This window comes from Phaeodactylum tricornutum, chromosome 14, assembly GCF_000150955.2.
Source record: "Phaeodactylum tricornutum CCAP 1055/1 chromosome 14, whole genome shotgun sequence".
Taxonomy (NCBI): domain Eukaryota; phylum Bacillariophyta; class Bacillariophyceae; order Surirellales; family Neidiaceae; genus Phaeodactylum; species Phaeodactylum tricornutum.
Window position 1 is genome coordinate 318,484 of NC_011682.1, and position 19,614 is coordinate 338,097.

Genomic DNA, 19,614 nt, shown 5'->3' on the forward strand with positions numbered 1-19,614 from the left:
AAACGCCTCTCTAACTGTAAACCTTAGCCGCTCTAATTGCACGCACTAACTGTAACAACGAAGTCGATTTCGTTGCGCACGACAAGTCGTTATTAAGCTTTGTAAGGCTTTACATCAACGACGCCAAATGATAGTGTTTACTGTTAGGTACCGTCACTCCTCCAAACCGAAAAAATTGATGATCGATCTTACACTAGCTACAAATAATTTTTACAGCAGAAATCTATACAGAAACTGGATGTTGAAGATCGGATCCCGGAGCCATCCACTGAAGACAGGACCACAGCTGCGCAAGTTGTTCAGTTTCATGCCTCATACTAAACGTTATGTGTACTCCAGCAGCGAGCTATAGACTTCAGCATTTTCCCCTGTTGCAATTTCATTAAAAGAGTGAATCCTCAGCCGTGCAGTCTACACCTTGCTCATACGTGGTAATATCATCGCTCGCCTTTGTTGAAAGTGACCTTGAGTCATTGCTTCGTACCCGGCGAAGCCCGTCATTAGTATGCGAAATCTCATTCCGGTTGAGCAAGTCCAGCTTGATGGTCATGTCGCTTCGGAAAAGCGGGACATTCTGAAATGTCTACGTGGTTGAACCGCCAGAGACCTAGACACGCTTCTGGCTCTTCTTTTGTTTTAGATTTGACAGGGTTCCCAATAATCACTGCACAATCAATGGCCAGTTTCTTGAGATTTCGCTTGACTAAGCCCGCCATGCCCCGTATAGCCCTACTCGTCATACAATCGAGCTCGCATTCGATTGTAGGACAAAGAACGCGCCCTTCTGGCGTCTTCTCTCGGTTGTGCATGCGCCAGCTTACAGGGAGGAAGCCCTCCGAATGAATTGGGATCTCCCTCTTCGCCGGTGCCACTAGCTTAACCGCGCCGGGAGCGTCGACGACGGAAGGGATTATCTTGAGTCGTTCGTTGCGGTATTTCGTATCGCCCAGCAAAAATCGCTTGAAGGCTTTAATATCATCGGGATCTGAATCTCGCTCCCGTACCGTGTCCCAATCATTGATCCAATGTGGCATTTCAAAGTAGACCAGTATATTTCCCCATTGAGTGACTACGTTAACAATCAGCGTTGGAACGTCCCGAAGTCCTTCCTTTATAAGCCAGGGATGTGTGCTGATATCAGTTTCTGCGTTTTCCGTCAAAAAGACATCCATACCACGAAGGTGTAGTATAGGTGCAACGACAAAATCGTTGAGAGAATCCGCAATGGCATCACCAAGATCGACAGCTCCAAGTGAGGCTTCGACGCTGTTCATGGCTGATACGCTGTCGCCTTGATTAGCCATCGCAGGTATCTCAATTTCAGAGCTCACGGAAAGCCTACGAATGCGTGGGAACTTTCCGTTTGCTAACAGTGCTTTCATAAGCTGTGTACTCGCTTTGTCCTTTGTAGGATCGGCGGATTCTTCCCATTGTTTTTTTAGACGATTTGGGTTCAAACTCGTCCAGCTCCTTCGCTTTTTCCACGACGATATTGCGCCACCGGCATTATGTCGGAATGACAATTTTTTCTTCCGTCCGGACGCCATACGAACTACCGAGAATAACAGAGAATGACCAGTTGCGTTGTTGTCGGGCAATGGCGTTCTCTCCAATACGTACTCTTCAATGAATATTTCGGAGGGGGTATGCGACATGTGTTCCTCCTTGCAATTTGCACTACTACTGCCCAGCATCCAATGCGCCGAAGTACCATTTTGCGGAGAAAAGAGGCGACCCGTCAGGAATGCTACCAGTAGCCAACTCGCTACTACCGAAAACGGCATTTCGTTCGCCCGTACTGATGACCATTGCATGCACGTTGGATACGCAGACGCAGCGACTGCCAAAACTAATAGTAACGTGGAGTCCGATGTCAAAACGCCAAGGACCGGACCAACCATAACAGTCTCCGAACTGGAGATAACAGAAATATCAGAAGCAAAAGGTAGCTTTTTCTCTTGAAACGTTCCATAAGCTTCATGAACAGGAGATGTTGCAGACTCCCTTTCCGACTCAACTAGGTCATGGTGTGTGGATGCCTTGCCTTTCAAATTCAGAGAATCGTATTCCTCCTCGGTTGTCTTATGGCCGTGCCTATTGATACCTGGCATCACGGTATTCACCACTCGTCCGGCCCGCTGTACGCTCTTCTTGGCTACCTTCCCCATCGCCTTGCCGGGCTCCAGGGCTAAATTCCCCGCTCGTTGAAACACTTCCCTAACCTTGGCGGGTGCAGCCGACGACGCTGCCTTAGTATCACCGGCAGCGCCGACGGCCTGTTTTTCTCCCTTCCGTCATCGTTTTGACAGGAAAAGATGAGCACCGAGACGAAATGACCCAGTAAATATACTCAAAGAATTGTGAGTTACTCTCGGCAGCCAAGGTGCGCGTCACTGGGGTGGAAAGTAGAAAGACCTTGGACCAACAACTTCTGCCATTGGTTTAAGGTGAAGAGTTACTGTCTTGTCCTTTAAGCTTTTATGTCCCGCGCCCGTAATCGATCGCTCCTGAGATTCTTTGGAACACTTCTTGCACGGGAGCCGGGATGCTGTCAGCGAGAGAACCGGAGAAATTTCTCGAAGTCGCTAGCACGACGAGGAAGCGAAACGGTACTTATTCTCGTTCCAATATATCCAATTTTCAACGATTCTACGCCGAAGTGCCCACGAGCGCAGTTGGTACAATCGGCATTCATCCCTCCAACCGTAAGTAAAATACTAATCATTCAAAATTTAAATGTTACAACACTCTACATTCATGCCCCACCAGCCCACATATGTGAACCCCTTGAACAGGAAAATATGCGACCGGAACAATGAGGAATATTGTGGGGCGCTCGATCTACTCTCCGTGGACGAGTTTGCTCTGGAGTCCTGGACAATCGCGGAGGCCGCAGACGGAATCATGTCCTTACGCGGTCGCTTGATTATCGACCAGATTAAACGAGCCGTGTCGAGCTATTTCTCGTTGCCGGTGCCACCCTACGGGAATCCGAGTTATTGGGAGGGCTGCTACCGATCGCTCGGCCCGAACGACAGTTTTGAATGGGGTCATATTTCGTTCGAAGATTTACATAGATATCAATATCGTGAGCTCCGTTACGACCCCGTGATCCGTTCAGATGCGACAAAACCCCAAGATCCACATATCCAAACAACTTTCGGAGACACGCTCCGTGCCTATCCACATTCCCCATCCGATGAACACATCCTAATTCTTGGATGCGGAAACTCCAAATTTGGTGAAAGCATGGTAGAACACGGATGGAATGGACCGATTGTGCAAGTTGACGTCGCCTCCCGTGTCATTGAATCAATGAGTCAGCGATGTCAGGAGCAACAAAGAAAGGGAGACATGTTGTTTGTTCAAGATGATGCCACCGTTCTGTCAGCCTTTCATGACGACAAGGCCACTGCGGTTTTTGACAAAGGCCTCCTTGATGCTTTATTTTGTGCCGATGAGTACCAGCAGTGTTTTGATATCATGAGCTCCATTCATAGGGTACTCCAACCAGGCGGGGTTTACGCCTTTCTGTCATTTTCGCGACCACAGTTTTTAATGGACAAGATACTGTTACCGCCCGGCCACGAGAAAAGAAAAGGGCCGGTCCGTAATTGGGCCAACATACAAATACGGCAACTAGATACTATCCTATTATACCGCTTTCAAAAGGCCATGCCAGAGACGGTGCGCAAACCAAATAGAAAGCGGGGACACAGATAAATTATAGTCAAGCTTTCATTCGCTTACAAACCGTCTTTGGGCACTATCTATTTGTTCGAGAAACCACGTCGGCTGAAGAATTGGGGCAACAGTGGGTACCCTCACAAGGTGGATACCTTGCTGATCTCTGATTTCTTCATCGGACAGTGTTCGGAAACTACCATCTTCTCGCTCCACTCGGGTACTAGCTATGCTATCATGAGACAAATTGTGAATGTTGTCGTCCAGCAAAATATGCTGAACTTCCTTGCTTCGGGGAATCCAAACGGGCTTGCCGGCCCAAGGTTGGTGTCTGTGGACCTTCCAAAATTCGTAGTCATCCTGAATACCGCAAACGCTTCGAGAGTCAAGAAAGTCGAGCACCTGCGCGTCTCCAGAAGCAATCATCTCACCGGCTCTCCAAAATTGGAAGACGTGATTTCCGTCCAAGTCGACTTCTTTCGACCATCGTCCTTCAACAAGATCATGCCGGCTTATGATCAAGTCCTCTCGCTGAAAATTAGGATAGTTGGGATGTTTGCCAGAAGCAAAAGCATTGAACGCTGTTGCAATTTTTTCGAGATCAGAACCCATGGTACGAAAAACCAATGTATAGGGCTGGGGTCTGCTGGAAAGCTTTACAACAGTTTCAAAAAAAGCAGGTAGCATGTGTGCAAAAACGGAAAAAGCGTTTCCAGGCTTGGAATCTGGGATTGGGAGTAGCTCTTCCACTCTGAGATAGGTCGATTTGTATAACGAGCCATGGTGATTCACAAAAGTTCTGGCACGGTTTTTAAAAGCAGTCCGATAGTAAGGGCAGCAGCCTGGTGGCCACTGCCATCCTGTGTACAACGGAGGAACCCGATTTAAAGCTAGCTTCTCGTCGTATTCCTCCCTGATTAAAAGCCCATTCCACCATTCGGTTGGCTCTAAATTCGAGTTGTCCTCGTAGGATCCCCCCGCGTACCCGAAAGGTATCTTAACGTACGCAGATTTTGCGATTATCTTATGGATACAATCCTCGCGCGTATCTCCCCCGGCATCGTCGCCGACCAAGATCGTCTCGTTGATGTCAAAATGTACCACGAGTCTGTGCTTCCAGTCAGCTGTAAGTCTTTCAGAAGCCGAGTTCGGCTCCTCAGTGTCTTCCAAAGCTGATACGATTGGCGCTATCGAATCCATGTCAACGAATGAATTGCTTGACCAGAAGAGATATCGTTTACGATCAGCTAGTACCGCAGGGATGTTTGCGCCGATGTAACACGCTGGACTTATGGAGTTAGAGTATTTTGAAGAGGAAAGCATCAACTGTTAATATTCATCAGCCAGCTCGTAAACGTGTATTTTCTTTTCAAATCAAAGTTGAGTCTCGAGTGTAGTTTGTTGACAGCGAGTATTTCTATTTTGATGAACGAGTGTTACGAAACACACGCTTGATACATGTTTTCCGTGCTGCTGTGTGCTTGCTAGTGAAAAGTAAGAGCATTTTGTGAATCTCCGCCGGTAATTCGCAAGCACAAACAAAAACTAGAAAATCTATCCGAAACGACTGTGTTCTTGAAGAAAAGCAGATATTGCTCAAAAGAGAAAAATTGCTAAATGGGTGATCAGACCCTGCCAATCCACTAAATGGGTGCTTAACGGCTGCAGTACCAATTTTTCTAAATAAATCTCATTTCTTAAAAGCAAGTTTGAGAGGAAAATCATACCATGAGTAAAAATATATCCCTGAGAAATTGAGACGACAACTCATAAGCATCAAATCAGGCTGACTTTGTTGTTCACTGTCAAATTCACAGTCTAGCTGGCAAAGCTGAACAATTGTATTCTTAGAAACTTGAAAAGTGGCTGATTTCAATATAGTTCTGATCTCAAAGTAAATTGCTGCTGTACCAGAAACATTCAACTGGTGTCAGCTTGGACGGCACCCCTACATTGTCTCAGCTGCGTGACTGTCAGAGAATTGAGTTGCTATAATAAAATCCTTTCATCGGCAGCATTTTGTGATAGGAAGTGACTTCTTGGATTCCAGCACTTTTACGAATCTTCAAATTGTATTATACGTGTATAATCGATATAGCAATTAACGGACGAATTATTGTTAAGTAATAAGTGTTAATTAGGTTACCACCCTTTTAGCGGATTTGACATGGTCTGAGCACCCATTTAGCGAATTTCCTCTAGAGAAAAACGATCTGCCCCAAATCTGCCCCAAATCTGCCCCATACCGCCCCAGCCTCGTGGGGCAGAAAATTGGTGCCCCACTCTATGCGTATTTTGCTGCCCTATCTACCAAATAAGTTTGCCGTCGTCACAGGTCTTGAAGACTTTCCTATCGAGTCCCGTGACAGGCACACGTACGTGAAACCGGATTTGACTAGAGAGAAGCTTGACAGTAGATTTCGTACAGTTACTGTTGATCATCGATTGTGACCAAAAATTGCAATTTGACAAGACAGCAATTCAGAAGTGACTATAGTCTGCTGACAATATTAGAGGTGAAATTGTCTGATTGACCGACAAGTTTCGCTTGCTAGCGATGCCCTACACTTTTGTTATTGCCTAGAACTTATGGCGATGCAGGAGGTGGCATTTGCCCCTCCTTAGCTCCAATAGAGAATTGCCTTTTCTCTCCTTCGCGCTTTTTTTCTTTTTCACGACGGTGCTTCTTTCGAGACGAATGGCGGCTTGACCGCCGACGCCTGTCCGACTGACTATCGCGATCGTTGGGACTGGGAGATCTGTGATGCCGCTTTCGCGATTTATGGCGATCGGGAGAATGCCTTCTACTCCGGCGGTGCGACGACAATGAAGAACCTCGAGATGCGCTGGTGCTCGAACTTTGATGTCGGTGATTTCTGCGTCGGCGATGGTGTCGCTCGTCTTCCTCGCTGTTGCTGCGACTATGGCTTCTCCTCGATCGGTAATGTCGTTTCCGGTCAGACGTGCGACTTGCTTTGCGAGACGTTTGGCGAGAAAGAGACGCACCGGCTTGGCTCGTCTCTTCAGCCGCAGCAACGTCTAGCTGCGCCTTCCGCTGATATCTGTCAGCTTCGTAGGTTCCCTCGCCACCATTCGATCGTCGAGATCCGCGGCCGTGGGACCGGCTGCGGTCTCGTCCGACGTCAAGTGTCAGGCTCGATCTCGACTCTTCTCTGCTCGCCGACCGTCTTCGCGCACGATGCGTTCTCTGCGCTGTTCGACTAGGACTCCTGTTGTAACCAAGATCTGGCCGGGGGTTTCTCAGATGATCGTCGTTCATCCTACGATCGCGATCCCTTCGGGATGAATGAGAGCGGGACCGACGCCGATACGATTTCGAATGGCTCATGTCGTCTCGATTGCTGCGGCTCCTCTCGCGATGATCATCGTAGCGACTGGATCTCTCGTCCTTGTACGCTCCGGTGTAATAGGAATCCTCATATCCACCGCTATATTGCCTAGTTTGCATTCCTCTATAGTGGGAGTCGTAATTGCTTCCGCGATAGTCAGGTTGTCCATGCACATAGTGTCCGCGTTGCTCAGTAGCACTCTTTGAACGATGAGGGCCCTCGTCCTGACTCAGACGTCTCCGTCGCTCTGGTGACAGCTTAATCGTGTTCAATCTCGAATCGCTATGCCCATTTGCGCACAAGTGCTGCTGGGGTCGTATTCGTGCCGACGCCTGCCGTTGATTTTCCATCCTTTGACGGAGCACTGTGTTGAATGATCGTTTTGCGGCCAGTGCTAATCCCGCCCGGAGAATCGCCTCTACACCTTGATCCAAAGTGATACGCTCTCCTGGTTGTAAGCTTGCATACCATTCCTGAGCCGATGCGTCGTTTTGACCATCGGTACCTTTTTGAAAAACTTGCTCGACCAACTCTTCCAATTCTTTCGGAGGCAGGTTGTCAGATACGGCTGGAGCGCCTCTCGTCGGGCTCGGCCCACCCACAGAACGTACCGCTCCATTGGGCTTTCCACCACTGCTCTGGCCCATACTTCTAGCAAGAGAGGACGTGTACACACTCTCGGGCCAGCAGCTAACCAAAAAAATGGCCTTTGCTGATTTTATTGATGGTCCCGTACTTCCAGCTTCCTGTTGCCGACAACGCGACCAATCTTTCTCGTCTGGCCGGCGCTCTTAATGGTGAATCCTTCCCAATTTCAACTATCAGGGCATCGGAGGGAAAATATCAAATCACAGCGAAATCACCGGCGATGAGACAGAGCGCAAACCACAAGAAGCCTCACAGTCAATAATATCAGTGAGCTACGGTTGAATGCAACCGCTTGTTTGCCACCGTAGCGTACGACAGCAAAAAAAAACGCCTACAAACGACACCCAAGTGCGCTGGGATCCAAACGGTGGTCGGTGGTTTTGTGTGGTGTGAACCGTCGTGAGAAAAGTCGATTTATCGTGTCTGTCCCATGTCCAGAAATGTCTAAAGATGTTTTACACTTAAAGTTAGCTCCGATATACGGGACATTCCTCCAACTCACTGTAAACCAACCGACCAACATTTGATCGCAACTTTTAGTCAGGGCTACTTACAGTTAACTGCCTTGGCCTATACTTCAGATAGCTAGTATCGCCCCCCGTGAGTGAATAAGGTACATTGATTCCTATTCTCTATGAATTTTTTAATGAGAACTAATGTAAATCGTTGACTGTGAACTATTCGTTGCTCGCAACCCTGAACACAGACTACCACCTATATACCAGAGACCATATAAACGGATTTATTATATGTTCAAATGCGTCCAAAAGCTGTGAATTCTGTTCGAACTACCTTCGCGCGAGAGAAACGTCAATGTGTGTATAGTTCTTTCCAAGCATTTATTCCGGCAATATGCCTCTATCTCTCATGTGCTGCGTATTCACAACCAAGCTCACGTCATTTGCAACTTTCGAATTTCTTCTCGCTCACGATCAATTTGGTTAAACCGTTAACCATCTTCGAATTGCTCTCGTTTTCCTTACTTGAATCCTTCCACTTGACGCAAGCGCGTTTTCGACAAATGTACACGAAATCACTTCTGCGCAAAGTTGGTCCTTATGAGAGGCAAAAAGGGTTGCAAATCCCCAAAAAATCTACTTACTGGGACTTTTGCAAAGGCTGGGAAACAGGTCGTTCTACAGTATGGACTGTCACGCCTTCCCAATAGAAGTTTATATTGTGTTCGTGTTCCAGAAAAACGATCCGATTGTCCGGGTTTGCGTAAGTAACAAGAAAGAAGATACCACGGCCCGGAACAAGAAGCCGAACGCACTCTTCGACCAATTTTCGCGCGTTTGATACCGAGCCAGCACTACACAGGACAGCATCAAAAGAGCCTTTACAAACAATCAAATCAAACGAATTAGCTTCAAAAGGTAGCTCTTTGGTAATGTCGGCACAAATAAACTCCATTTCAGTTAGTGGACGTCTCCCTTTCATCGCTGCCCCTGTATAGAACTCCTTGCTATATTTCTTTTCCATTTGCGAAACGACAGTTTCAGAGAAGTCGACATTTACAATGCCACCCATCCACCCATCCAGGAGCATATCCTCACTAAATGTCGAATTTCCACATCCCAGCACAAGCACCCGGCATTGATCACGTGTCGGAAAAGACTGAAAATCAGCGGCTGAAGGAACAAATGACTGGACCTGAGTTTTGATCGCAGCGACATGGCTCTGGGTCGCAAAGTGAATGGGGTTCAAAAGACGGCGGAGACTTCTGTAGCCTTGGTACCATTCATACGACCTGAATTTGAGCAGGAAATACGAAACGTGAGAAGTATCTAGTTCAGTCTAGAGTCGGACCCCTGGATCTATTGATCGCAATACTCACTCATGTGGTGTGGACGCATACCGGGCGTTCTAAGAAAACAAGCTGTAAGCATCAGAGAAGGAGCACCATATATTTACAGAGCAAGTTCTAAAGCATCGAAAGAAAACTCACCCAATAGCTGCATTGACCGTAAAGTGCCATTTTTCTTCATTGGTGCACTTGGCAAGCAAAATCTACAAATTATGCTGGCAGAAGTTTCAGCCGCGGCTTTCATGACTTGGAATGCGCAAGGTCCATCGTGATCGTGGCAAGAATGTTATCATGTGCTCAATGCTATTGCTCGAAGATGTAAGCCATACTTAAGCGAGATCGCTTACGATGCATCCATGTGCTCACAAGCAATTTTCTTGTGAAGCTTTTACAGGACATTTATATATTTCGTTTGACACGAGAGACGTGGTCGGTAAGAGAGTGAAAAGCTTCTTACATTGCTAACTGTCGCTTGATCTCTTATCAGGCCTACTTAGTTCTGTCTCATGCAAAACAAAAGAATATCTTTTCACTCTCACCTTGCTTCATTTCGCCAACTGTAAGTATCAAAACTTGACGGCACAAAAGATATATTAGGGATATCATGAAAAAAATGCTTTACTGTTAGCTGTAATGTAAATAAAATGGCACCGCGGGGCACCCTTTTATTCCGAACGACAAACTAGAGGACCTGCGAATCGCCAATCTATGAGGGGACGCATCTTTCCAGTTCATCGCTCGCAGTCGGGTACCTCAATATCGTCCAGCTCTTGAAGGTGATGAGAAGGCATCCGCTCCTTGAGAGTCTTGTGTTGCCTTCGGATCAAGCAATGAGCTCTCGTGTGTATGCCATCTTAAGGTAGTGCCGGTACGTTTTATTGTCGAGCAGATAGGATCCATTTTATATTGTCAGCTTCCTTAACTGTAAAAACACAATTTACATCAAGGAAGCGCTAACCCTTCTACGTGTCTGAGCAATATTTGTTGCTCTTTTCAGTGAGTTTCATCCAGATATATGGTAGGGTTGAGCTACCTTTTTCAAAGTCTCGTATTGTATCTACGGCCGAAGTCAGCTAACTTGGTTTAGCAAGAAAAGAGACAAGTTTATGGTGCCTATTTCTCACGGTGGTTCCGGTTGGCGAATTTTTGGTCCCACATAGCCATCAGTTGCTGGTCGATGGAAGGCGAATCTTTTTTGAGATCGATGACACCCGATACCAATACTGTGACTGGAAGAGCTAACAACACGAAAACAAAAAAGAGCGATGAAGTCACCTCGTCACCCTCCCTTGGTGCAATAATGCTCCCCAAAACAGCGGCCCCAAAAAGCGAAAAGGAAGTTAACAGCCGTTCATTTGATTCGAGCTCATCGCGAGCCATCAATTTGGAATCATTTTTGGCATGCTCAAAAGTATCGAAAATGTCATCGCCTTCATTTGCCAATTCTCGCACAGCGAAGTAAAACAAGCCAAATAACAAGATAGTCAAGATAGTTTGAACAATTGAAGAAACGCAAGCAATACCTCCCAATATGAGAAAATATCCCAGCTCGATACCAAGCAGCGGCGTTTCAAAGGAGACAAAATTCCATGAACGATCAATAACCTTCAAGGCGAGTGGAGTTTCGTCGTCGTCCTCGCGGCGGGAGAAGCGTTTGACGCTTACAGATCGAAATGATGAATTACCGGGGCTACGATCTTCAAGTTGCACGGTCTTTTTGTTGCACCATCGCGACGCTACGTAAGGCGTGAATGAGATGACGAATGTCGGCAAGTCTGACGAAGCTGAAAGTAAAACCACCGCCAATAGATTTAGATTCATTAGGACGCACCCAGCTCAGATCAAAATTTCCCAGGTAGGCAAGGTTCCAAAAAAATGTATGAGTTGCTCACTGCAAACAATGGCGTTGAACTCGCAATTGACTGTGAGTAGCTGACGTCAATATGGTCGATATTTTTTCAATATCTCTAGATGTAATGGGAGCGAATTTGTCTTTCCTATATTCCCTCAGAGTGAACTCGAGTGATTACCTTTTGTGGCCACATTTACATTGTAGTCAGCACTTTTTATAAAGTTATAAGTGTTGTGATGGGCGGTTTCATGCATTCCAGTCGTCGGGGCTTGCTTGACGAAGCACACTAAATAAGACTGTCAGCGGACTATACAATTATTCCATTTATTCAGCCAACCATATGAAACTGACGTCTTGACAGGTTTCTGATAGTGTGATTGTGAGTTACTGTTGTTACGTTGGTCAACAACAGAAAATGCTTACCAAATCCTTCTCACCCGCTATCGCGATTCTCAGTTTCCGTCTTTCGAAAGTGACCCCCGAGAAACCGTTGAAATCGCTGTTACCCTCACTGTCAGATACCTTTGCTGTCGGCCATATCTAAGCAGCTGTGAATTGCATGGATCCAGTGGCGAAAGATCATACGCAAGAAATTCCTAGCGCAGGACGGCGGTCTCTAGTAGGATCGAGCGCTTCCTTCCGGGATGAGGGATCTCAAGCATTTCGCTACAATGATGGCGACGAAGACGATCAAAGCTTAAAGGATGACGAAGCTGATTTCATCAATCGACTTTTTACAACTGTTGACGCACCGTGCCGAGGCGTTTCCATGTGCCACACAAGCTTTGAGGACAAGCTCGACCTTTTTTCGGTACGTGCAGCAATTCTAACTTGCTGATCACTATGTTGACGACTCACAGGAATAATATCTTGTTGCTCTATGCGTTGAAGCACTGCCGGCAACCGCTTGATTTCTGGTCATTTCTTCGTAAACACAATACTCATAACGGGACGGGTGTTGAGATGATGCCCGCTGGTACCTACGTCGTTCCCACTTTTTGTGAGTATTGCGGGGCCTCCCATACTTCGCAATGTAAGCCCAACTGTGGTCGCCCTCCTTTATTTTTTGCGAAAAAGCGACCGCCATTCCAAAAACCAGACTCGAAACGGTGGAATTCCGAAACAGACGAGGAGATTGCCCCTCAAGTGTCACGCAGTGTTCAAACAACTAAGAGCTGGGTAGCAGGTTTGTTTGGAGGGAAAGGAGCCAGCTGAAATAACGCTCATCGCCTATGAAGGGATCACATAGGACAGAAAAGGACTCTTTGAGCTTGGCGAACCTGGGGAGCTTTCTTTTTTGAATCGAGACCCCCTAGTCGTCAGCCGTTCTTTTGATGCGTCCATCCTGCACCGTGGAACTTTTTTTTGCGCCCAGTTGTTTTGCCATGGCCTGGCAAAAGCTATCGAAACCAATTTTTTTAACAGCGAATTGTTTCAATTCGTGGAATGCCGAGTTTAGTTGTGGAGGTAGATTGAATGCAGATTCGAAGTGCACTTGTAACATTAACAGTAAGCTAGATTCATCAGATTTTGTCCTGGCTTGGCTACCATTTCTAGTCTCCGTTTCTTCCGGCCTTATGAGGATGAGCTATACGATCTCATAGAATGTAAAATGGACAATTCTGGCAAGGCTCCATCCGCGAATGCCAACGCATTTGATTTTGTAAAGCAAGACGGCGTACGTTGCATTATCAGGTAAGGTAGATGAAATATCAACGTAATGTAAATGCGGAAATTTAACTCAGTACCGGTACCTGTGCGAAGGTGACGTGGTCTGCTACCAACAAAACTGAAAATACACGTAGACCGGGCTCACATGCAATTTCTCCTCTTTCGGAGGTCTTCTCCATCCTGCAAAATTTAAAAAAATCACTTGCACGCCATTTCGTAATTTCATTCTCGCAAAAAGCGACAACTCTCTCTGCGTGTAATGGCTTCTTGGCTTCAGATTTGTTGCGGAGGAGAAGAAGAGGAAAAATTTGGTGGGATTGTGGTAAGCACTTCTCGCCCAAAACAATCGGCTTACTCTATATTCCTTTTCCAAAATGCTTACCATGAAAGCTTCCTTACTTTTTTTTGGCGGCTCTGAAGGATCCAGAAGAGTTTGGCTGGACTGATGCGAATGATAGATCTAAACAGAACCTTCGCAACAAAAAAAAGATCCGTGTGGTCGAGGAACAAATTTCCCGGTTCAACAAAGCCCGACCCAAAAGTCGCAATGTAATTTATGCGTCGCCAATTACCTTGTTAGAAGCTCAGTCGTTCATTTTTCCACGTTTTCCTAAGAGTGAGAAGGAAAGCTTGTTTATTCATGACGTTCTGATGCAAAATTTCATCTTCATGGACTTGTCCACTGAAGAGTGCGACCAATTTGTCGACGCGATGCAGAAAGAAGTTGTTGGACCGGGAACTCCCATAATCACGCAGGGTGCTATTGGTGACTATTTCTACATCATTGAAAGTGGAATGGTCTTGTACATGGACGAAACGAAAGATTCGGGCAAACAAGTCGTCGGAAAGGCATATAGCGGCAGTTCTTTTGGGGAATTGGCATTATTATACGACTGTCCTCGAGCTGTATCATGTGTGGCAGGCCCCGACACTCAAGTTGTTCTCTGGAAAGTAGACCAGAATACCTTTCGCCATTTAGTAGCTCGCCAAACACACGATCATGAGCAGGAGATGAAGGATCTCGTCCGGAAAATTGACATTTTCAAAAATCTTGAAGACCATGCCATCACGAAGTTTACCAATGCTATGACTCCTGTCCACTGGGAAGAAGGGGCAAGAATTGTTCAAAAAGGGGACGAAGGAAATGTTTTTTACATCATAGAGTCCGGAAACGTGAAAATCCATGACATAGGATTGGGTGATAGCCAATTCGAAGATCAAATCGTGGGACCAGGTGGCTGGTTTGGAGAAAGGGCCCTACTTACTGGCGAACACCGGGCTGCGAATGTGACGGCAATGAGCAAGGTGACCACCCTCGCAATGGACCGAGAGACATTTGAGGCGACTGTCGGTCCCCTTAAGAATTTTCTGGAACTTGAAATGAAACGAAAATTTATCAAGAGTATTCCCATCTTTGCTGAGAGTGCAATAACCGACCCAGAAATTAATCAGCTTGTCAATATGATTCAAGAGGCTTGCTACAAGACAGGTGAAAAACTAGTTGAACCAGGCAAGCCTTACCCCATGAACTTGTGGATCATCCGCCACGGGCGATTACTTGTTCTGAGCCAGAAGCACGAGACGTTTAATTTGGAATCAGGCGACTACTTTGGCGACAAATCTGTCCGAGGAGATCCTGCACACATCAGCTCGCACAGCGCTGTTTGTGAGGAGAACTTGACCACATGGGTACTGAAAAGAGAAGATATCGAAAGTGTGATTGGCGATATAAACCGCCTAGGTCAAGGTAAGGCGTTGTCGAAAACTTTGCAGGACAGGAATATTTTGTTGTCGGATTTGGACAAGCATAGGGTACTTGGGAAAGGCGCTTTTGGTGAAGTTTGGTTGGTTAGTGACACCAAGAAAGCGGGAAAGTCCTTCGCCTTAAAATCAATAAGTAAGCGAACGCTGCTTGAATCCAAGCAAGAGCAGAGTGTTATAAACGAGAAGGAATTTCTGTGTTTGCTACAACACCCTTTCATTCTCAACTTGGTTGCATCTTTTCAAGATGAAGAGAATGTTTATCTTCTTCTTCCGCTTGTGCCAGGAGGCGAGCTTTTCAATGTTCTCCAAAAACAGAAACAAAAACATTTGGGATTGGTGAACGACCACGCAGCATTCTACTCTGCCTGTACTATCGAGGCTATTGGGCACCTGCACCAAAGGCAAATCGCTTACCGAGATTTGAAGTTGGAGAATATCTTGATTGATACTGAGGGCTATTGCAAAATCATCGATCTTGGCTTTGCTAAAGTGGTAGTCGACAAGACTTACACACTGGTTGGCACTCCTGAATATCTTGCACCCGAAATTATTTTGTCGAAAGGGCACGATAAATCAGTCGATTACTGGTCGTACGGTGTCCTTGTATATGAGCTTCTCGTAGGACACTCTCCTTTCTATCTCAAACATTCCAGCCAAATCGACATGTTCAAGCGCATTGTCATGCAGAAGTATACGATTCCAGAAACGGTGGAAGGTCATGCGAGAGTTCTGATTCAGGACCTTTTGATCCGAAAACCTGAAAAACGCTTGGGAAATCTGTCCAAAGGCTACTTTGATATTAAAAAACATGCATGGTTCGAAATGTCAAAGATAAAGTTTCGCGCCTTGTTGAAAAAAACCCTCGAGGCGCCTTGGAAACCGCACCTCAGCGGGGCCACAGATTCCTCTAACTTTGACTCTTTCACTCCCGGAAATGCGAACTCGTATAGTAGACGTCTGACAAGCGAAGAGCAAGCCTTATTTAAAGGATTTTAATGTTTTCAACGAACAATTTATTGGAAGGGAGCAAGCAAATTCTCTATTTGTGCTATACGAGCCCAGAAGTATGTTCTCTAGTGAGATGAGAGGCAGTCGCCGCGGCTATCGATATTTTGTTTGTTCGACTCCTTGAAAGATCAACTAGCTGTTGCAGTGCATCGAAACCGTCGATGATTTTCCCAACACAGACATCCTGTTTGTGGAAAGCCGAATTGTCCTTCAGATTGACAAATAGGCCGATTCCGTCATCGCCAAAATCGCTCAACCCAATCGTCCATGGGTCGTGATTTTTCTGAGAATGTTCGATAAACTCGAGCTTTGATTCCCTGTCAGGATTTTCCGGAGCCGCTGCAATTGATCTCCCCTTGTCAAGTCTGAAGCTAGCACCGTCCCAAATCCCCTTTCGAATTTGTTCAAGTAGCGTCCAGGCTGCATGAGGGGTATCATACCACAGCAGAATGGTGAGTTTTGTGCCACCCTGTATATTCCTTTCACCGAAGTTAAGATCCAGGATTACCTGGACTGGACCCTCTCCAAAAGTTCTAACAATGCAGCTGCGAGCGGCGATTTGAATACTTTCTTGAAGCGCTCGTACTTCGTGGCTCAGCTCCTCTTCCATTTGCCTGAGCTGTTGTGTCTGCTTTCGAATCAGTTCTGAGTCAACCACGACCGCGTTTTTCCGCTCAATCCTACCATCCTCGTTCTGAATGCTGTGAGATTCGACGAAATCTTTTTTGCTAAGTCTGTCAAATTCTTCGTGAAGATTCAAGGCTTGCTGCTCCACACGATGAAGATGTAATAGCAACATGGATTCGTCGTTCTTGAATTTACTTAGCTGGTCGGTCGTCGTAATGGCTCTATGATAAGAGTCGAAAACTAAAAAGGACACAACTATAACCACCGCGAGTTGTAAGAAATGACCGAGTTGCAGCGTTAGAAAAGCCTTGTTGAGAGTGAAGCTTCGTCGCAACGATTTGTGTGATAGTTTGTATGGACTTCCGAAGTCGGCGTCCTCCCATCCATGTCTGACGTGACGAGTGTAAGGAGTTACCGATTTATCCGGACCGTCGTTTTGTTCATCATCATAGCAGGTAGGTTTGCTACTCGATCTTCGTGATCTTAGTGATTGCGTACGAGGCATTGGCCTTTCGGACTGTGGCATAGAACTCTGCCCGTACCAGCCTGATGACATGTTATTCGAGGAAACGGCTCGTTTTCTATTGAAAGTAGAAGATGCTATCGAAATTGGCAAAATATCCACTTTTCCATGCTCAGCAGCCCGAAAAGTATTCACAGATCGTTGTGATAGCTTCTGTAGGGACACACTCTGCATGGCTTCCGGTGACCGGTCTGGTAGCATAGGAGCATGGTCACTGGAACTGGAAGATATGCGAGGCATTTGAAAAGATGTGAATTTGATTGGCGTTTTCCTTTCTGACCTTGTCTTCTCCGGAACTATTGAAAGATTTTGTGTGGGCTCTAAACGCAGCGACGACAAAGTTTGGGTCAAGGGAAGGGGTCCTCCTGAGTCGTCTCCATCCAGCAGGGGTGTCTGGCCAGACGATCCGCCCCCCAGGCGAGGCATAGTCAGTTTGACCTTACTTCTCTTTCGAGTATGGAATGAATCAGAATTCGTTGAGCTGCGGATAACCGCTTGTCAATACAATTGGACTACGCTTGCTGACATTGAGGTCAACGACGACAACAACAAACTTCTTTTTGATCGTCGTATAGAGATTTCCCATTAGGTTTTCTTTCTACAAGTGGCGGTCATCATGGAAGCTCGATCATCACATTAGCAGGTCATTGAAATTTTTAGATGACTTTTATGTCGTGTGGGGCTAATACAGGTGCTATGGCGCTTTGTCAAAAAGCAAAATGTCATGAGAGGATCAATTTATAAATAGTGTCTGTGCTTTGGAAGGACTATCATAAGAGAGTTCAGAGGGTATGAAGGAAGTGTTTTTCTGTTAACAGCTGAGTTGATAGTGATCAACTAGTCCAAATATGGTTTCCTCGGCGTCTGCTTGGCTACCCCTCGGGTGCTGTTCCAATGCATAACCTCTATTTATATTTCGCCATGCCAACAAATCCAAAATCGAGAAGTTTGTTGGCAATCACAAAGATATGCTTAGGATGAGCTTTAGCTTGAGAGAATAGAAACTCCTATAACCGTTTCCTATCATTCTAGGAGAAAGTGCGTCGCACGAAAAAATCATCCACAGACATCTGCGCTCAGGAAACGCGACTTGTCAGCAAATCTAGGCCTTTAACTACGCGTCCAATACACACGTCCGTGTTCGAGAGCGGAGACTGATCTTCGAGATTTATCCGAAGAACCAAAAACATGATGTCGCGGTCTTCCTCTTGTCTCAAGGCAACAGCGCCGCGTTCATGACAACCACGCGAGCGCTCGAGAAATTCTAGCAATGGAGTTGTGGTTGCTTGGGTAGAGAATACATCTATAGATCCTGAAAGAAGTCGTTCGAAACGAAGGTCACTCCACAAATTCTTGTCAGCCTGCTGTACAAATATTGAGACAGCGTGGGGAGTGTCATCAGACAACGCAATGGAGATACGTTCCGTCCCCGTCGCATCCAAGCTCAAGCCCACTTGCAACGGCTTGTCTCCAAATTTTTCGTGTAAAAACTGTCTATCATTCAGCTGGACCCGTAGCTGAAGCTTTTGCAAAGAATCTTGTGCATCCCTAACTTCCTGCTTGAGCTGCTCTTTAGTCTCTTGATCCAAATCTATTGGAGATTGAACGGGGTACCGTTGATGGACTTTTTTGGCAGCCTTGTCAATCCACATCATCTGATCAAGCAAATGGCTTCGTTCTTCGTCATACTGCTGCAGCTGAGCCTTGTGAGTTTTTCCTTTGCGGCGCGAGTCAAAAATAAAGCCACCCAGCATAACAATAAGGAGGAGCTGGGATAAATTTGTAATAGTCCATAGTGATTTTACGGGACTGGCAACCTTTTCCTTTGAACTCCGGCATTCAAAGGAGTTGTAAGTTCGGAAAGACTCATCCTCCAAATACTCTGAATAATCTTCATTGCCTTGAAGTATGTGCAAGGCTCTAAGCTTGCGACCCGGTGGTGTCCGTTTCCAATTTATTTCTGGCACACTACCACCTAGCTCTCTTCCACTTCCGTTGAGTCTTCGATATGGATCCTTTTGCTCATGCCACAAGGGCGGTTCTAGTATTTCTTCCAACCCCAACGACCTATCCGACGATTGTCGCTCTAACGCAAATCCCATGCCTTCTTGCTGCTGCTGACGTTGGCTGCCATGGCTAATGCCACGACTGGGCCGTCTCCGACGTGCGCCCTTCATCACGTCATCCCTGGAACTAACCACAGAATGGTTCCGAATCGCGGCCTGCGGAGCTCTGTACAAGCGAGTGCCTAATTTGTAACCCAGACGAGGTGGGGAGGTCTTGCTCAGTGGCGACATTGGCATCGTAGGCCGAAAGTGTTTGTGTACTTTTGGACTAAGGCGGAAATCATTCTCAACTTTGGCCGGCATAAGCTGCATGTCGCTACCTTGTAATCGATCTTAGTCGCTGGAACTTTCTGCTTGGTCAAGGAAGAGGCCGACTTCGTATTTCGTGCAATTAGGAAAAACGAAATGATCACCATTGGACAAAACCTCTTCGGCTTTCCCAAGGTTGGCTTGGTACACATCGAGATTATATTGCCGTGATTTGTTCATGGCGGAAGGCATGCGTGATCTTGCCATCATACAGGATTCGGTACGACGCAGGATAGGGCCTAATGACTAATTTTGCTTTACTATTTATGTCTCTGTCGTTACTCACCAAAACAATAGGATTATGA

General features: G+C 46.3%; 10 protein-coding genes across 10 annotated transcripts; 4 read left to right on the forward strand and 6 right to left on the reverse strand.

The window, feature by feature from the left end:
• Positions 1 to 515: 515 nt before the first annotated feature.
• PHATRDRAFT_47625 (predicted protein) lies at positions 516 to 2,464 on the reverse strand (the record flags this gene model as incomplete). The annotated part of the gene is made up of 1 exon (XM_002182009.1): positions 516 to 2,464. The coding sequence occupies exon 1, from the start codon at positions 2,166 to 2,168 to the stop codon at positions 516 to 518; it is 1,653 nt and encodes a 550-aa protein (XP_002182045.1). The 5' UTR covers positions 2,169 to 2,464.
• Positions 2,465 to 2,480: 16 nt separating this feature from the next.
• PHATRDRAFT_37885 (predicted protein) lies at positions 2,481 to 3,704 on the forward strand (the record flags this gene model as incomplete). The annotated part of the gene is made up of 3 exons (XM_002181847.1): positions 2,481 to 2,705; positions 2,770 to 3,610; positions 3,673 to 3,704. 3 exons carry the CDS (start codon positions 2,481 to 2,483, stop codon positions 3,702 to 3,704), a joined length of 1,098 nt encoding a protein of 365 aa, XP_002181883.1.
• Positions 3,705 to 3,738: 34 nt separating this feature from the next.
• PHATRDRAFT_37886 (predicted protein) lies at positions 3,739 to 4,884 on the reverse strand (the record flags this gene model as incomplete). Its single annotated transcript, XM_002182010.1, has 1 exon — positions 3,739 to 4,884. One exon carries the CDS (start codon positions 4,882 to 4,884, stop codon positions 3,739 to 3,741), a length of 1,146 nt encoding a protein of 381 aa, XP_002182046.1.
• A 1,308-nt stretch (positions 4,885 to 6,192) lies between these two features.
• PHATRDRAFT_47627 (predicted protein) lies at positions 6,193 to 7,730 on the reverse strand. Its single transcript, XM_002182011.1, has one exon. It carries the CDS (start codon positions 7,679 to 7,681, stop codon positions 6,272 to 6,274), a length of 1,410 nt encoding a protein of 469 aa, XP_002182047.1. The 5' UTR covers positions 7,682 to 7,730; the 3' UTR covers positions 6,193 to 6,271.
• Positions 7,731 to 10,602: 2,872 nt separating this feature from the next.
• Positions 10,603 to 11,526, reverse strand: PHATRDRAFT_47628 (predicted protein; the record flags this gene model as incomplete). Its single annotated transcript, XM_002182012.1, has 1 exon — positions 10,603 to 11,526. Exon 1 carries the CDS (start codon positions 11,308 to 11,310, stop codon positions 10,603 to 10,605), a length of 708 nt encoding a protein of 235 aa, XP_002182048.1. The 5' UTR covers positions 11,311 to 11,526.
• Positions 11,527 to 11,900: 374 nt separating this feature from the next.
• Positions 11,901 to 12,556, forward strand: PHATRDRAFT_37889 (predicted protein; the record flags this gene model as incomplete). Its single annotated transcript, XM_002181848.1, has 2 exons — positions 11,901 to 12,152; positions 12,233 to 12,556. The coding sequence occupies 2 exons, from the start codon at positions 11,901 to 11,903 to the stop codon at positions 12,554 to 12,556; spliced, it is 576 nt and encodes a 191-aa protein (XP_002181884.1).
• A 1,041-nt stretch (positions 12,557 to 13,597) lies between these two features.
• On the forward strand, positions 13,598 to 14,386 carry PHATRDRAFT_5235 (predicted protein; the record flags this gene model as incomplete). The annotated part of the gene is made up of 1 exon (XM_002181849.1): positions 13,598 to 14,386. A coding segment is annotated over one exon (789 nt), but the record flags the coding sequence as incomplete, so codon positions are not given.
• Positions 14,387 to 14,800: 414 nt separating this feature from the next.
• Positions 14,801 to 15,700, forward strand: PHATRDRAFT_3730 (predicted protein; the record flags this gene model as incomplete). The annotated part of the gene is made up of 1 exon (XM_002181850.1): positions 14,801 to 15,700. A coding segment is annotated over one exon (900 nt), but the record flags the coding sequence as incomplete, so codon positions are not given.
• Positions 15,701 to 15,824: 124 nt separating this feature from the next.
• On the reverse strand, positions 15,825 to 17,360 carry PHATRDRAFT_37891 (predicted protein; the record flags this gene model as incomplete). Its single annotated transcript, XM_002182013.1, has 1 exon — positions 15,825 to 17,360. The coding sequence occupies one exon, from the start codon at positions 17,358 to 17,360 to the stop codon at positions 15,825 to 15,827; it is 1,536 nt and encodes a 511-aa protein (XP_002182049.1).
• Positions 17,361 to 18,010: 650 nt separating this feature from the next.
• PHATRDRAFT_37892 (predicted protein) lies at positions 18,011 to 19,312 on the reverse strand (the record flags this gene model as incomplete). Its single annotated transcript, XM_002182014.1, has 1 exon — positions 18,011 to 19,312. The coding sequence occupies one exon, from the start codon at positions 19,310 to 19,312 to the stop codon at positions 18,011 to 18,013; it is 1,302 nt and encodes a 433-aa protein (XP_002182050.1).
• Between the last annotated feature and the right edge of the window lie 302 nt (positions 19,313 to 19,614).

Coding starts and splice junctions, on each gene's coding strand:
- PHATRDRAFT_47627 (XM_002182011.1), bottom strand. CDS start 7,681: ATGGGCCAGAGCAGTGGTGGAAAGCCCAATGGAGCGGTACGTTCTGTG.